Source organism: Oncorhynchus mykiss, chromosome 20, assembly GCF_013265735.2.
Source record: "Oncorhynchus mykiss isolate Arlee chromosome 20, USDA_OmykA_1.1, whole genome shotgun sequence".
NCBI classification, from domain to species: Eukaryota; Metazoa; Chordata; class Actinopteri; order Salmoniformes; family Salmonidae; genus Oncorhynchus; species Oncorhynchus mykiss.
In genome coordinates this window covers 19,361,318-19,379,121 of record NC_048584.1, presented here as the reverse complement: position 1 = coordinate 19,379,121, position 17,804 = coordinate 19,361,318, and the positions used below count along the sequence as shown (strand labels likewise).

General features: G+C 42.1%; 1 protein-coding gene and 1 long non-coding RNA gene across 4 annotated transcripts; one reads left to right on the top strand and one right to left on the bottom strand.

Annotated features, from left to right (window-relative positions):
* Positions 1 to 530: 530 nt before the first annotated feature.
* LOC118942048 lies at positions 531 to 2,883 on the bottom strand. 2 transcript variants are annotated; one of them, XR_005037953.1, is made up of 3 exons: positions 2,745 to 2,883; positions 1,374 to 1,479; positions 531 to 1,096 (listed from the first exon to the last, which is right to left on the bottom strand). It is a non-coding gene; the product is annotated as an uncharacterized LOC118942048 (long non-coding RNA). The 2 variants fall into 2 exon arrangements; XR_005037954.1 differs by having other exon boundaries at positions 2,722 to 2,840.
* A 6-nt stretch (positions 2,884 to 2,889) lies between these two features.
* LOC110499144 (chondroadherin) lies at positions 2,890 to 17,506 on the top strand. 2 transcript variants are annotated; one of them, XM_036955929.1, is made up of 4 exons: positions 2,890 to 3,938; positions 9,697 to 9,860; positions 9,999 to 10,145; positions 16,030 to 17,506. In XM_036955929.1, the coding sequence occupies exons 1-3, from the start codon at positions 3,153 to 3,155 to the stop codon at positions 10,138 to 10,140; spliced, it is 1,092 nt and encodes a 363-aa protein (XP_036811824.1). In that variant the 5' UTR covers positions 2,890 to 3,152; the 3' UTR covers positions 10,141 to 10,145; positions 16,030 to 17,506. The 2 variants fall into 2 exon arrangements, with proteins under 2 accessions (XP_036811824.1, XP_021431760.1); XM_021576085.2 differs by having other exon boundaries at positions 2,891 to 3,938; positions 16,187 to 17,506.
* Positions 17,507 to 17,804: the final 298 nt, after the last annotated feature.

Below are 17,804 nucleotides of genomic sequence, written 5' to 3'. Positions count from 1 at the left end.
TTCCTCTGTGGAGATAGGAGAACCTTCCAGAAGGTCAATCATCTTTGTAGCACTCCACCAGTCAGGCCTTAATGGTCGAAGGAAGCCATGCTGAATGGTAGAAGGAAGCCTTAATGGTGGCCAGAAGGAAGCCTCTCCTCAGTAAAAGGCACATGACAGCCCGCTTGGAGTTTGCCAAAAGTTACCTAAATGACTCTCAGACCATGAGTAACAAGATTCTCTGGTCTGACAAAACCAAGATTGAACCCTTTGGCCTTGAATGCCAAGCGTCATGTCTGGAGGAAACCAGGCACAGCTCATCACCTGGCCAATACCATCTGTAACGGTGAAGCATAGTTCTGTGGGGAAGAATGGGAGAAACTCCCCAAATACAGGTGTGTCAAGCTTGTAGCGTCATACCCAATAAGACTCGAGGCTGCAATCGCTGCCAAAGGTTCTTCGACAAAGTAGAGTAGAGAGTCTGAATACTTATGTAAATGTAATATTTAAGTTTTTTTTTATACATTTGCTAACATTTCTTGAAACCTGTTTTTGCTTTGTCATTATGGGGTATTGTGTGTAGAAAAAAACGATTTAATACATTTTAGAATAAGATTAGCATTAGGAGAAAGTGAAAGGGTCTGAATACTTTCCGAATGCACTGTAAAAAGGCAGGTAGAGGTCCTTCAACTCTCAACTCTTGGTCCCTAGAGATTTGGTAACATGGCTAAAAAAGTGTAAAACCTTTATTTGGTGTAAAAAGCAGCTTGTCACAGTCACAGATTGATGAGGTGATTTTCAAGGCTGTCACAAGATAATCAGGGTTGGTCCTAAAAATAGTGCAAAATCATTTGGCTGTCAGTGTTTAGCTGACGGTGCTGTGTAAGGCACTTTGCTGTACATGGCCTCCCTTTCCTGTTAACCTGTGCCTGCTAAAACATAACATTGGTCCAACGGGTTCTGCAAAAATGTTGGTACAATTGAGCTCAACACAATGGCCTTGATTCTTTGGTGATGCACTCGTCTGTCTTGGCAACGGCCTTCCCAGTACTCCAGCATCATACAGTAGTCCCTGGAGAGGCTTGAGCTCTCCAGAGCCAGGGTCAACTACCTTAGCCTGAGAAACAGCAGTGGTAAGAACAACAGGGTTAGGGTCTACTCTACTCTACTGCAATCATTTACCACATGGTAATAAAATCATGCTCTCAGCAGTTCTATGTTTGTGGATAAGACATGTACATGTGTAGGCATGCTTAATAGACATAGCTTTGAAGAAAGGCATTTCACTGTACTCGTGCACGTGACAATACAACTTTACAATATACAAGAAGTATATTTAAGTTTAAGAAATTCAAACATATGCACATAAATTGACTCAGATGGATGAGACGTACCTCTAAGTTATTGGTAATGCATCCAAGTTTGTGACTTTCTCACCAAGTTGTCTCATGGGAAGCCACAGAATGTCACGGGTCTGTTCTCCATAGTTCCATAGACAATCTGTCAATCAAAAAATAAACCACACAATTAAACATACAGTATCACCACACCACTATTCATGACTATCTACAACCCTGTCAAAAGTGATATTATTTGCAGAGGTAGTCGGATAAGGTGACTGAGGGGCATGGAAAAGGATGCCTGTATGCCAGTGCCCACTGTCTGGTGGAGAGTTCCCTGTCAGCGCTGCACTTCACAGTTCACACACCGGGCCCAGCTGAGTCAGCTAAGAGCAGGAGGGGAATCAGCAGGCCAGGGCATGGGAGCTCAGTGAGGTGTCACTGTTTACATCCCTGAGTGAGTCTTCCTGATAACCTTTTCTTGATAACTGCTTTTAAATTGACACATTTTAACTAGGTCAACTTGTAAATAGAGTGAAGTGAACACAAAAACTTGGCATCTGGACCAACAGAGTCACCATCGGTAACAGCCTTTGAAGCGCTTGCTAGATGATTGATCTGCTGCCACATGAGCCCATCCCTCTGGGGGTGAAATGTTCAACTCACAGGTGTAAGTCCAGTAGTGATAGAGTGGCTGATTAGGATCATGACTGGTGAACAAAGAAGCATTGCAGGAGCTGTTTGGGGATGGGGACGGTGAGAAATTCACTTGGACAGCCAGGAGAAAGATGTTCCCGATAAACCGCTAGATTTGTTGAGTAAACTCAAGATTTCACTTATCATGAGAGTGTCCATCGGATTCATAAACGCACCCATTGTTGTGAATTGAAAAGGAGTCCAGCCTCTTGCCAACCATCTGGGGACGATTACGGGCTCCTTTTCCTCCGACCACAGACTGAAAAACAATAGACATCTGGAACCCTAAACACTGCCACCTTAACCTCTTACCTGCCGTCTGACTGCACACTCACTAACTCACTCAGGCAAATATTTTAGAAATGACTGACAATGACCACGACCAGTGGAGGGCTCCTTATCTACCCAACAAAAACCCTGGTAACCTGTACAGGTATACAGACCATTGCGACTGTATAGTGGCAGTCAAAAGTGCCTGAACCACCAAGACACTGTATTTGATTTCTTCTTGAGAGTGCAATGTTTACACAATTGTTCTGCTTATATTACTAAAATGACCAAGTATTAACTAGAGATTGTTTGCGTGCTTAACATATCAAGCAACAGAAAAGTATGCACGCACACAAACTATTTGCTTAAATGTCTCATGCAGAAGATCTGAAAGCTTTTTACAAAGTTTAACCAGAAGTTAGTAAAATTGACTGACTATGGTCAGTGGAAGATCCCGACCTGTCCTCCTGCATGTGCAGGGTTAAACTGTCATAGACACTTGACTTCCTCTTGCAGCCCCGCGGTCTCCACGTAACACCCTGGCAAGCCCTTCTCAATTTTTTCCTTAAATAAATGTTATAAATAGTGCTGTGTTCTGTTGACTGCCGTTCCATCCTCTCAAAGCCCGGAGTGAATCTTTTTTGCACTGCCCTCCTCTCTCAGTCACGTCCACTCTCACTCTCCCCCTCTTTCACACCATTCACCTCTTGCCTTCCCTCTCTGAATCCTTCTGCTCTCTCTTTCTATCTCCCTGAGGCTTTCTGGAGGAATTTCTAGCTTAGAGTGCCTGTCAAGCAGTAAGAAGAAGCTCTCAAGAAGACAGAAGACAGACCAGGTGGAGAGACTGAGCAGAGTAGTGGCGTCAGTATGCCGTGTGTGAGCTTCCTGTTGGTGGGGACTTGCCTGCTGGTCCTCGGCCCGGCTGTTTGGGGCGCCCCCAGCCAGTGCCCGGCTCAGTGTCACTGCCATGGGGACCTGCAGCATGTCATCTGTGACAACGTGGGGCTGAAGAAGATCCCGCAGGTGTCCGAGGCCACCCGTCTGCTCAACCTGCAAAGGAACAACCTGGGCAGCCTGCCCACTGGCTCCTTCGCCAGCAGCAAGGGTCTCATCTCGTTGCACATGCAGCACTGCCAGCTCCATGAGATTGGCGGCCAGGCCTTCAAGGGACTCAAAAAGCTAATCTACCTCTACCTGTCCAACAACGAGATCACCAGCATCAAGCCAGGTGCCTTCGAGGACCTCACCGAGCTCACTTACCTCTACCTGGATGGCAACCGCATCAGCGACCTGCCCAAGGGAATCTTCTCACCCATGATCAACCTGTTCATCCTGCAGCTCAATGACAACAAGCTGCGTGACATCAAGCCAGGCACCTTCGCCGGAGCCAAAGACCTGCGCTGGCTGCACATGAGTGGCAATGAGATGAACTCGCTGCAGCCGGGCTCTCTGGACGATGTGGAGAACCTGGCCATCCTGCACCTGGACAGGAACAGGCTGTCCACCTATCCTGGCCTGGCCATGAGCAAGCTGAGAGTGGTGGAGGAACTGAGCCTGGCCAAGAACCCCCTGAGGAGCATCCCCGACAACGCCTTCCAGAGCTTCGGACGCTACATGGAGAAGCTGAACCTGGATGGCATGGGGCTGGAAAAGGTCAGTCTCATATTGTTAAGGGGAGGGGGGTACTTTTATGGCTGCTCAAATAACTTATTGAGTTGGGAAGGGTGAGAGTTTGGCAATTGAGAGTTTAAGACAGGGCTGCCCAACCCTCTTCCTGGAGATCTACTGTCCTGTAGGTTTTCAGTCCAACCCTAATTTTTCATATCTGAATCAGATAGTTAAGGTCTTGTTGACAGGCAGCTAATTAGCAGAATCAGTTGTGTTAAATTAGGGTTGGACTGAAAACCCACTGGACGGTAGATCTCCAGGAAAAGGGTTGGGCAGCCCTGGTTTAAGAGTAGGGCAATGCAATAGTAGGATGGCGTAGAAGCAGTATATGATTCTATTACTATGAGAGAGCATTGCAAGTTTAATTTCATGCAACACAGGTCTCAACGATTAGAGGCACCATGATATAAAAAGCTATATTCTTGTCCTAAAAATTCTAGCAGCCCTGCGGATTAGGGAGGCTTGTTGTTTGTTTGTTTTGGTTCTGGCTTGCCATATTTCATTTGCTTATGTACATGTACATTCTGGCTTGACACTGGCCAACTCCCCATTTTCCAGTAGTCAAAAGTTGTTTCTCTTCTCCCAGTTCCGTGGTCACATACCGTAGGCCAAGGGCAGGTGGTAATGGGAGGTGGTTAAGCCGATCTCTACCATTCATCATATTTTGACTGACCTTTCAGGTTTACGAGAGTGTGGGATACGAAGACAATATTTATGCTTTGGTTGTTGTGCTTTCTCCCCATCTGTCTCATTGTATGGTAATAAAATCCTTATGATGACATCCACCCATATGGGAAGCACCCATATGGGATGAAAGCAGGCCACACGTGGTCAGGATGAGACCAGCGGGATCTCTGTGTCTGGTTGTTGAAAAACATTCTACTTGTGATGTGCCACTGTACTGTAGATGCCTTGCTTAAAATAGTTTTTTTTTCTGCTACCCTGATAGCGGAATCATTAACCAGGTTTCCATCCAACCATTTGATGTGGATAAATTAACTAGTGCACGAAAAAGTTATGATCGGGCCTGACGGAAATATGAAATGCCGGTACAATTCGTTCGATATGGTGGGATCTTTTTGTTTGTAAAATGAATTATGCGATAAATGGTGGTGTAAATATTATATCGAAATCAATTTGGAGTCACGCAATGATATATTGCATGGTCTTCCCACTACGAAATCGGGAAAGGGGCTCCCAAGTAGCGTAGCTGTAAGGCACTGCATGTCAGTGCTAGTGTCGTCTCTACCCACACCCTGGTTCAAATACAGGCTGTATCACAACCGGCCGTGATTGGGAGTCCCATAGGGCGGCGCACAATTGGCCCAGTGTCGTCCGGGTTTGGCCGGTGTAGGCCATCATTGTAAATAGGAATTTGTTCTTAACCGACTTGCCAATTTAAATAAAGGTTAAGTAAAAAAAAAAGTTAAAAAATTGCAGTTTATTAGGCTACAGATGAAATAAGTTGTGGTGAAAGTGATAAGCTTGATGCTCCTTTCCAATAAATATCAATAACATCATCAGAAAATAACACATTGAGTCCTGCCAGTTGATATTACAAAAGGTATCCCACAGGGATCGATTTTAGGTCCTGTACATTTTACTGTCTATATAAACAATGTTGGTATATCTGCAAAATCAATTAACATAAACCTGTATGCAGATGACACTGTTGTGTGCCTTCATTGCTTTGCCGAAAGCCTTTGTTGAATTGAAATTGGTACTTAATGCAGTACCAAGTATATATGTTATTCTCCAAACCACTTAAAAATGTATCTGATGATTTATGTACATTGTATGGTGCCCTCATTGATCATGTCCCTGCATCTGGATTGATGAAAAGCTATCTTTCAAAAAGCATGTTGATGAGCTACAGTAGTTAAGAATTAAAATGGGCTTATTTTATATGAATAGGTCATGCCTTTCATTAAATAACACAAAACAAATCATTCAGTCAACATTCATACTGGTTATAAACTATGGGGATATTGTCTATATGAATGTAGCTGCTACTGTATTGAAGCCATTGGGCGCAGTTTATCATAGCGCACTACACTTTATTTCAGGCAATAGGTTCTGTACACATCACTATACTCTGTATCAGAAAGTAGGCTGGCCCTCTTTAAAATCTTATAGATCGATGCATTGCACTCTTTCTTTATAACGCCTCCTGCATAAACTTCCGTCGTACGTTACTTCATTGTTAACTTAGACGTACGAGATACCAGACCCGGTCTCAGGGATGGCGAACTCTGGAGATCCCTTCCATCTCTATTGAGTTAGGTCGATCTGCTTTTAGTTTTTTTGCACCTTGCTCTCCAAGGCTCTAGGGCAATTCAAAAGGCTGATTGAGGACCTTTTTACTGAACAATGTGTTTATTTTCTATGGTTGTGTTTTGCTTTTAGTGTATTGATGTGTATTATTAATGTGTATAGTGTATATTGATGTTTTTGATGTGTATTGATGTGTATGCAGGGTTCATCTGAGAAAGAGACTTGGTCTCAGCATGACTCCCGGTTGGGAAATAAAAACACACAAAAAAAACAGTTGATTGTGTTCTTTGATCCTGATTGCTCTGCTTGGGGTATGGTGTGGTGAAAAGAGAGCATCTTTCAAAAGGTTATTATAGTTTTGTGTTATTTCTATTCATTTTTCGATATTTATTTGAATTCAGTTTATAGTTCCAGTATGTTTTCAGACCTGATTTGCTAGTTTTATTTAGTAAAAATATTTCTATATAGTTTTTATATTATTTAGTTGCAGTGTTGGACACAATTCATTGCCTGGGAGGCTGGGGTTTTCAAGCTACTGAATCTAGCGGGTAAATATGGCTAGGAGACGGTGATGTTACAAATAGGCCTAGCTTGTGCATCACTATCCCTAGCTAACATGGAAACAATCTGCTAGGTAGCTAACTTGATTGTTCTTACATGTACTAAGTTAAAAAGCATTGGATTGGTGTAAACATGGGCGAGAGAGTCCCCTTTCACCATATGTTTTGCACCAGTCTCTGCGCTATTCCTTTTAAATCTAGGGCTCTATTCAACGCTTCAGCGTTAGAGATTCTGCGATTGAAATTTTAAGGTAATTTCCGATTGAGCTGACATACAGTATGCAGCGGTTACCGTGAATGGTGTCTCTGCTAAAGTGGAAACATTGCCTTTAACTTTTAATCACGCTGTAAAGCTGATCTTATGTGATGTGGATTTAACAGAACCCCTAATCTATGACCTTATGTATTACTGCCCCCTCAGATGCAAGATGTGACCCCCCCCATACAAAAATACAACAAAATGTAGCAACCCCATTAGATCTAGAAAACCCCATTAGATCTAGAAAAAAAACTAAAATGTAGCATAATTCATAATGGTTTTATTTAACTTTTCTTTGGAGGCAAACATAGTTTCAGTATAGTGTTCGTTTTTCAAATGGGTTAATTATTTTCTATCAGTTTACAACATCTTTTTTTCTTGATTAGTTTTCGTTTTAGTTGACTCTGCATCTGAGATTGTGTGGGTCTGGAGTTTTGCACAGTGGTAGAGAGCATTGGTGTTTTAGTATTGTGTAGCTCCATTCCCACATGTAGTTGGTTGGTGGACAGTTGGTGTTGAAGATTGGATGTCCAATCTAGCTTTGTGAGGACAAGAAGTGGAGTTGGAGTGCTGAGGTCCCTGCTCTTTACATTAAGGAAATACATGGGAATGTACATCAAACATACAAACAATCAAACAATCACCTAGTAGCATCATAACAAACCGCTGGTATGGACCAAACTCTTCAGCATGTAATGTAAACCCAAACACACCATCACATAGGGGTTCCCCAAGGCACATACGGATAGCCCAAGATATCATTGACGCAGTGATTGATCATTCCTGAGGTTCACGTTGGTGTTTGAGGTGGGTGACTGCCTCATTACACTTAAGTGCAGTCTGAAGAGGCTTTTAAGATCTGGCTAGTTTCCATCCTTTGGGAGTCACTATTTACAAATAGAGTGATGCATAGATGTCCCCTATAATCGCTCCAGTCTATGGCAGAGAAGTTTGAACTATCATACAGACACCCCAAGGCTAAAGAGTTCATGGAACAACAGCAGGCATCACTGGAAATTCTTTCCTATCTAGAGATAACACAGCCAACCCTTCATCTAGTAACTCATAGCGTAACAATGTAAAATGTAACGAGGTTGCACGATCGCTATCTCCCTCGGCTGACCAACCCCAATCCAGGCCTGAGTGGAGAGATGAGAAGACCTCGAGAGAGAGACTCCGATGAGAGCTTTTCTGCCTAATTCCCAATGAACCCGTTATAACTCCATATACTGATGGAGGGACTACCTTGCTGCATACATTCCAAACTCAGAGTTTATTCAATACTAGAAGTGAATCTAATATTTGAGTGCACAGTATCCATGCTACAGTATGAAGACATGTCTCTGGCAGACTGTATTCCTGTGAGTTAGAGTGAGGGGAAAGCAGCGGGAGATGTTGAGGTTTTTGGGGTGGCGGGGGACATGGTTATTTTTAAGGTGTTTTGTTTTTGCTTGGCCATATCCAAGCATGTCCCAGCCTAATTTTTACACAAGTGTTATTTTCAGCTTTGTGCATTTTTTTGCCCTCAGCACGAGGATCCTGCAAACAGGTCAGTAAGGTTTAGGAGAGAGGTAAATAGAGGCAGGGTGTTCCGTGGCCCATGAAGGACAGGTATTTTTAGCTTGTACATCGCCCCTGAGTTGAATGGACAATTGGGCCCTTTGCAAGCCTTCCTGGCAGAGGAGTGGCTCCGAGAGAGAGAGAGAGAGAGAGAGAGAGAGAGAGAGAGAGAGAGAGAGAGAGAGAAACCTGACCATGATGGAAGTCATCCATCTTCCATTGCCTCAAATTACCAGAAACATCCACCTCGGGCGCTCGCGAACCTCCGCAGTGGAAATTTCCAAAAAGATGCCTCAATCAATAGCTTCATCTCTTATAGACATACATAACTCATCCCCCCCAAAGCAAAGTCCACCCTCCTCTCACAGCTGCCCCCAGACCTCCTTCCTTCCCTCTCTCCTCCTGCTAGAAGGCTAAGAGCCAAACTTGACATGGTGAGCATCAGTTCATCTTGCACCTCTGTGAAGTTTTTAGCGGCCTCACAAACACATATGAAGTTTAGGAGAAGAGAGGGGTGAGACAGTCAAGTTTACATAAGCACCGCTGCAGGAACCAGTTATGAGTGGAGGCTTTCATGACAGAGTGACTCTGTTGTAGGAAGAAAAAAAAAAGGATTCCCTCTACCAAACATCTCGGTCTGCCTTCTGACAGATATTAAGGATGAGGTCTAACTGCAAGGGTAGAACAAATTCTACATCCATCTATCAGCAGGCTTGGTGTGATCTCAATGCCCTGTGAGAGTGTCTCAGTTGGTAGAGCATGGCGTTTACAATACAAGGGTTGTGTGTTCGATTCCCATGGGGGACCAGTACGAAAATGTATGCACTCACTACTGTAAGTCGCTTTGGAGAAAAGCTTCTGCTAAATGAAAGGGGAGATTTACCTGACATATTGGTTGATTTTAGGGACTTCAATAGTTAAATTCAGGGATGTCAAATGAGCCGTGGGAAGCTATTATACATGCAATAAATTACTTTTGGATTTGAAGGACAAGACTGTTCTTGGTTATGTTTTGAATATCTTGTCAAAGTCTATCTTTTCAAATGAAACTAAAAAGCCTCTTATACTGTGTCTGTATCTCTGCCTCTAGTTCTCTGACGCTGCGTTCAATGGAGTGACGGCCATCAAGTCTCTGCACCTGGACAACAACAAGCTCAAGTCCCTCCCCAACAGCCTGGAGTTCACCACTATCACCAACCTCACGCTCTCCAACAACCCCTGGAGCTGCACCTGCATGCTTGCCCCTCTGCGCAAGTAAGGAGCTCATATTTAACCTGGCTAACAAGACAAACGTGGTAGCCATAATGTACCACACTTTTCCTCCAGTAATTGGAAAATGTCCTCTCCTTTTCCGAGACCCTGTGTCTAATTCTCTCTGTTTCCCCCCACTAGGTGGATGGACTCTAGCCGCCAGCGCCCTGATGCGCTCTGTGCATCTCCATCCTCACAGAGAGGAAAACAGATCAGAGACAGTTCTGCCTTCAGCAGCTGCAAAGTCAAGACAAAGAGAGCCAAGAAGGGCACGCGCCATTAAAAGAGGTAATCTGACTGTCGATGACTCTCCAAATTACAAAACTAGTCCGCAAATAGGAAAGTAAACCTCAGTTAAGTGAATTTATGAGCTGAAGCTAGCAAGCTTCCCACTGGACACAAACTGGTTGAATCAACATTGTTTCAATGTAATTTGTCATCGTATTGTGTAGTGGAATTCATGTGGGAAATACATTGGATTTGAAAAAGGTCTTCAACCTAAACTGTTGTTTTGAGGGTGAAATTTCAAGCACAGCATTGTCATCAAGTTAACCAAATTTCAACATAGAAAACCCTATAAAATATGTTGAATTTGTACCATTAAAACCATGCCAGATCTTCAACGTTATATCCACTATCAGAAAAATACTATGGGCTGGGCAGCACCTCCTGGATAATTGATTTATCTACAGCTACCCTATGGCCTCCCATCCAGGGTTTTAACCAAGCACAGCCCAGCTATGATATTTTCTGGCTATTACCAATGTGCTATTGTGAGAATGATAGTTGAGAGATCTCCACTTAAAAATAAAATAAATTTGACCAGCCCCGAGTGAAGCAGCAGTCTAAGGCACTGCATCGCAGTGCTGATGTGCCACTACAGCCTCGGGTTTGATCCCAGGCTGTGTCACAGACGGCCATGACCGGAAGCCCCATGGGGTGGTGTACAATTGGCAAGGTGTCGTTAGCGGAGGGTTTGGCCGGGGGGGATTTTCTTGGTTCATCGTGCTCTAGCGACTGCTTGTGGCGGCCGGGTGCCTGCAAGCTGAACTTGGTTGTCAGTTGGATGGTGTTTTCGCCGACACATTGGTGCAGCTGGCTTCCGGGTTAAGCAAGCAGTGTGTTAAGAAGCAGCGCGGCTTGGCAGGTCATGTTTCATAGGACGTATGAGTCTCGACCTTCACCTCTCCCTAGTCCTTGAAGTGATGAGACAAGATCGTATCACGAAATTGGTGAGAAAAAGTAATTCCAAAGGGTAGGTTTAACAGAGCAAATGAAATGTGACCATACTTTAACACTCAGTGCCTTGAGAAAATATTCATACCCCTTGACTTATTCCACATTTTGTTTTGTTACAGCCGGAATTCAAAATGGATTAAATCAACAACAAAAAAATCTCAGCCATCTATACTTAATACCCCATTATGACAAAGTGAAAACATGTTTGTAGAAAATGTTTGCTAATTTATTGAATATGAAACGCAGAAATATCTTATTTATACAAGTATTCACACCCCCGAGTCAATACTTCGTAGAAGCATCTTTGGCAGCAATTACAGCTGTGAGTCTTTCTGGGTAAGTCTCTAAAAAGCCTTCCACACTTGGATTGTGTAACATTTGCCCATTATGTTTTAAAAAAATCAAATAAATCAAGCTCTGTCAAATTGGTTGTTGATCATTGCTAGACAACCATTTTCAGGTTTTGCCATAGATTATTTAAGTAGATTTAAGTCAAAACTGTATCTCGGCCACTCAGGGACATTCACTGTCTTCTTGGTAAGCAACTCCAGAGTGGGCCTTAGGCTTTAGGTTATTGTCTTGCTAAAAGGTGAATTAATCTCCCAGTGCCTGGTGGAAGGCAGACTGAGTCAGGATTTCCTCTAGGATTATGCATGTGCTTAGCTCCATTCTGTTTATTTTTTATCCTGTAAAACTCCCCAGTCCTTAACAATTATAAGCATTACCCATAACATGATGCAGCCACCACTATTCTTGAAAATATGGAGAATGGTACTCCGTAATGTGTTGTGTTGGGTTTGCCCCAAACATAACACTTTGTATTCAGGACAGAAATATATTGTTTTGCCACATTTTTTGCAATATTACTGTACTTTACTTGTTGCAAACAGGATTCATGTTTTGGAGTGTTTTTATTCTGTACAAGCTTCCTTATTTTCAATCCGTCAATTAGGTTAGTATTGTAGAGTAACTACAATATTGTTGAGCCATCCTCAGTTTTCTCCTATCACAGCCATTAAACTCTGTAACTGTTTTAAAGTCACCATTGTTGAAATCCCTGAGCGGTTTCCTTCCTCTCCGTCAACGGAGTTAGGAAGCACACCTGTGTCTTTGTAGTGACTGTGTGTATTGATACACCATCCAAAGTGTCATTAATCACTATGCTCACAGGGATATTCAATATCTGCTTTTTTTTTTCATTTTTATCCATCTACAAATAGGTGCCATTGGCAAACCTCCCTGTTCTTGGTGGTTGAATCTGTGCACTGCTTGACTGAGGGACTTCACAGATAATTGTATATGTGGGGTACAGAGATGAGGTAGTCATCCACGAATCATGTTAAACACTATTATTGCACACAGAGTCCATGCAACTTATAAAGCAAATGTTCACTCCTGAACTTATTTAGGCTTGCCATAACAAACAGGTTGAATACTTTGAAAAACATAATTCCATAATTGACATTATGGGGGTGTTGTGTTTAGGCCAGTGACAAAAAAAATCTACATTTAATACATTTTAAATTCAGGCACTAAGACAAGACAATGTGGAAAGGTCAAGAGGTGTGAATACTTCCTGAAGGCACTGTATATCATCAATCATGCTATTTAGGCATATATATCATTTGCAACCCTAACAGCTATTGTTTAAATTCAACCCCGAATTCAACAAAAAAAGACAACACAATAGACTTACGATTTCAGGCGCTTGCTGATTTAAAATGGTATGATATTATATTTAGTGATGCTGAATTCTATTTGGTTGTCAACGCAACCAAATACCAACATTTGCAGGGGATGCATCTTCTGCTTGGAAAGTTTCATCTGTGCCACTGGACTTAGTCTGGCTTTAATTCCAGTTGGCCTACAAATGAATAATTCATAGGTTGGATTCACTCCTCTATCCAACCAAAAAAATCAAAGTTAAAGAATAGGACTAAATTAAATCAAACTTTATTTAATGTTGCACTGAGCAGAAATCACTGCCCCATTCCCGGGTTGCTAAATCTCTAATAATTTGCCTAATTTCAGTTTGTGTGACAAAATAAACTAGTATAGTGTAGAGAACTATTGTACCATCTAAACCGCTGTGAAATATTTTTTCCACAATCAAAAATATTGTTGTTTCAGCTGTTTGAAGCTGGTGTACAAACAAAAATTAAGAATGGGAAGCATAGAAATAGCTTATATAGAACTGATCTACTGCTTTCGACTTGCTTTCAAGTTGAATGATAGATTTATAACTCACATTTCTATGTGATTTTGGTCACGTTGCCTAAAAATGTACATTTGACACTTTAAAGTGCATTTAAAGTTTGATTTAGTCCTATTCTTAAATTTTATTTTGAGATGAAGACTTGAATCCAACATATCAATTATTAACTTGTCAACAAACTGAAATTAAAGCCATACTAAATCAGTGGCACAGATGGAACTATCCAAGCAGAAGATAAATCTCCTTCAAATGTTGTTTGGTTGCGTTGACAACCAATACAATTCAATATCACTTTTGAAATACAATAAATAACCTATTAACTTGTCAACAAGGTAATAAATTATATGTTGGATTCAACCAAAAAGGAAAGTTAAAGAATGGAATTAAGCCAGTGGCTTAGATGGAACTTTCCAAGCAGTAGATACATCACCTTTAAATGTTGATATTTGGTTGTGTTGTCAACCAAACAATTCAATATTACTTTTGTAATACAGTAAATAGTATCTTACAAACTAATGTAAAATTGAACCTTAAAATGAGTCACACATCCATGGCCACATTTGAGGTTACTGTAACTATACATTTATTCTATTGTAATCATATAAAGCATGTATGTTCAAGATAGCATGCGTACAGTAGGTCGTCACAGGTCTGTGGAGATCTTCACAATTACTGTAATAATCTGCTCAGAATCTTGACTGCCATTGATCACTTGCAATATGCACTTTCAATGTAATCTCAACTGCAATCCAGGTCATTTGGTTCTGCTATAAAACGAAGCACAATGATAACAAATGAATCTGTTGTATAAATAAACCTAACATCTGACATTGTATTACCATTTGAACTTTGCTGTGCTTTTAATGGGTTGAAAGCGCAGTGATAGACATTTGAATTGACAACTAAACCAAAAATCAGACATTGTTTTTCCTTTGGAATTTGGTTGTGCTTTTAGAAATTCAATTTACGTTTGATATGTAAATGTAAAGACATTTGAGAGTAAAGACATTTGAGTGAGTGAATGTACAGGGCATTAGGAAAGTATTCAACCCCCTTGTTCTAAAATGGATTAAATCGTTTTTCCCCCTCATCAACCTACACACAATACCCCATAATGACAAAGCAAAAACAGTGTTTAGACATTTTTGCAAATGTATATGTAACTGAAATATTACATTATATATAAGTATTCAGACCCTTTACTCACTACTTTGTTGAAGCACCTTTGGCAGCGATTACAGCCTCGAGTCTTCTTGGGTATGACGCTACAAGCTTGGCACACCTGTATTTGGGGAGTTTCTCCCATTCTTCTCTGCAGATCCTCTCAAGCTCTGTCAGGTTGGATGGGGAGCGTCGCTTCACAGCTATTTTCAGGTCTCTCCAAAGATGTTAGATCGGGTTCATTCAAGGACATTTAGAGACTCGTCCCGAATCCACTCCTGCATTGTCTTGGCTGTGTGCTTAGGGTCATTGTCCTGTTGGAAGGTAATAATTTGCCCCAGTCTGAGCGCTCTGGAGGAGGTTTTCCTCAAGGATCTGTCCGTACTTTGCACTGTTCATCTTTCCCTTGATCCTGAAAAGTCTCCCATTCCCTGCCGTTGAAAAACATCCCCACAGCATGATGCTGCCACCACCATGCTTCACCATAGGGATGGTGCCATGTTTCCTCCAGACATGACCATTGGCACTTAGGCCAAAGAGTTCAATATTGGTTTCATCAGACCAGAGAATCTTGTTTCTTCTGGCAAACTCCAAGCGGGCTGTCATGTGCCTTTTACTGAGGAGTGGCTTCCACCTGGACACTCTACCATAAAGGCCTGATTGGTTTAGTGCTGCAGAGATGGTTGTCCTTTTGGAAGGTTCTCCCATCTCCACAGAGGAACTCTGGAGCTCTGTCAGAGTGACCATCGGGTTCTTGGTTGCCTCCCTGACCAAGGCCCTTCTCCCCAATTGATCAGTTTCGCCAGGCGAGCAGCACTAGGAAGAGTCTTGGCGGTTCCAAACTTCTTCCACTTAAGAATGATGGAGGCCATTGTGTTCTTGGGGACCTTCAATGCTGCGGAAATGTTTTGGTACCATTCACCAGATCTGTGCCTCTACACAATCCTGTTTCGGAGTTCTACGGACAATTCCTTCGACTTCATGGCTTGGTTTTTGTTCTTATAGACAGACAGGTGTGTGCCTTTCCAAATCATGTCCAATCAATTGAATTTATTGCAGGTGGACTGTTTTTGCTTTGCCATTATGGGGTAATGTGTGTAGATTGATGAGGATTTTTTTATTTAATACATTTTTTAAAAAGTCACACAATGTGGAAAAAGGGAAGGGGTCTGAATACTTTCTGAATGCACAGTAGGTTGAAATCTTATTGATCAATGTTTCAACCAAATATTACCCAATTATCCATACTGAAATGACGTGGTGTGCCCACCGGGTTATGAGTTTCTCAGTATCAGACCTGCGAGAGTTTAAAGTCATGAATTTACCGAAGTACATCTTGACAAAGGGTTTTGATTGTGATACACATTTCACATTTTTGCTGGTCCCTTTCAGGCTTCAATGCTTTCCTCACAGCTTGTATTCATATGAAGGAGGGAATTTGTGTGTGTAGGACACAAAATGACTTTGGCTTGAGACAGTAGCACTTAATGTCAGGGGGTGGTTTGGGACCTGCCTAGCTTGACGTTCATCTTTCCCTTTCCCTCTTCCTTCCCTCAGAACTCTCTGTCTGCTCGTCAGAGTCTGTCCCCTGCTGTTCTTTTTCCATCTTGGCCTTGGTGTCCTGTCCAGAACAGAACAGTGTGTCCCGGTCATGGCGTTGACCAGTAGGAGGGCAGACTGTTTGATTTGGCTGCTGATGTTTGTCTTTCTACAGGAGACGCTGCCTGAGGGGAAAGGCCTGTCCAGGTGACGGGCTCTGTACGTGTGCAGAGAAAGAAAGAAAGAAAGAAAGCAACTCTAACTGCTACTTCAAGACTGTCCATACTCACTATCTGTCAAATCTCAATTTCACATGTACACACAGGAAGTGATACATGACACAAACACATGCACACAAAAAACACAAACAGAAAACCAAAAGGCTTTACACGAAGCAGACTCAAGAAAACACTTGTACACAAGTGGAAGAATTGTGTGGTTCAGTTAAAAGACAACATTCACACAACCCACACACACACACAACATACACACAACCTTTATCAATACAAACACACACCTTTCTTTCATCCCACTCTCTTTTCAACGGCTGAGGAATTTGTCAAGCATCCTACAACCAACACATAGACAAACAGCCATGTTGACTCTCCTCGACGCCAGCTTTACACCTTCACACCTTCAGCTTTACACCTTCACCTTTCAGGACCCTGCCGCCTACTGCCACAGCAATGGCCTACATAATTCCCCAACTATGGGTCACTCCGTTGGTCATGTCTCGCTGTCTCGCTTCTCCTGTGAGAAATTCTCTGTCAGACTGAGAAAACATCCTGAAAGGACTGTGACCATAAAACGGACGTCGACGTAGCGTGACCCCTCTCAAACTCTGACCAAAGGTAAACGATACATCACAGCGCAGGCGGCTGAGGACTTTTTCTGAAAGGGTTTATGAGACAACGGAGCGATGGCAGGTCAAAGTTGAGAAGGAACAGTCAGAGACGACATGAACAAAGAGAGGACTCCAGTTCTCCAGCAGTATCTTTCGTTTAACGAATGAATACATACAAAAGACAATCTCCCTAGAGATACAAAGATACTTTATTCTTACATGAATTAAGTTTAAAAGGGTTTGCAATGCATTTAAATATGTTATCACAGGGGGAAATGGTGTACAGTTCAAAATGGATATGAGAAAAGGTGGCAGAGTTGTCATGTCTTTGACTAAATAAGTAATATACTAAATATTTTGCCTTTTCCATCCACCCTGCTGTGGCAATGCTTCATTTGTTAGCGGACACGCCCAGACACTCTGTGTTACATTTCATTTAAAGTAATTGATTGACATTGAAAAAATATATTTTTTACTGCTAAGTCAATGGATTGTCCATAAGCATCATATAAGCATAAGCATACTCTGCGAGTATCATAACTCTTAAGATTTGGCTCTTCTTTTTTATGTATATTGAACATCATAAAATGTATTTTTTTGACTTTTGGAGGTGAACAACTCACATCCAATAAACATTTAAGAAATAAAGATGTAACCTTGTCTGTCTTGATTCCATTTTCAACTACTGTGCGTTAACAGATTAAGACATTAACAGAGAGACAATATCATAGGGATAGCCAACCTTGCTCCTGGCGAGCTACAGGGTTTGCAAGCTTTTGTCCCAGCGTAACACTAATACACCCGATTCAGCTAATCAAAATCGTAATCTGTAGCTTATTAGTAGAAGCATGTGTGTTAGTGCTGGGCTAAAACAAACACATGCAGTAGAGTCGGCCAACAACCCTGCAATGATGAATCTGGAGGGACATTTGCATATTAAAATGTCTCC

Bases quoted from the DNA above. Each gene is read 5' to 3' on its own strand.
- LOC110499144 (XM_036955929.1), top strand. From the start codon at position 3,153: ATGCCGTGTGTGAGCTTCCTGTTGGTGGGGACTTGCCTGCTGGTCCTC. The intron at 3,939-9,696 runs GTCAGTCTCATA...CTCTGCCTCTAG, and splicing joins ATGGCATGGGGCTGGAAAAG to TTCTCTGACGCTGCGTTCAA. The intron at 9,861-9,998 runs GTAAGGAGCTCA...TCCCCCCACTAG, and splicing joins ATGCTTGCCCCTCTGCGCAA to GTGGATGGACTCTAGCCGCC.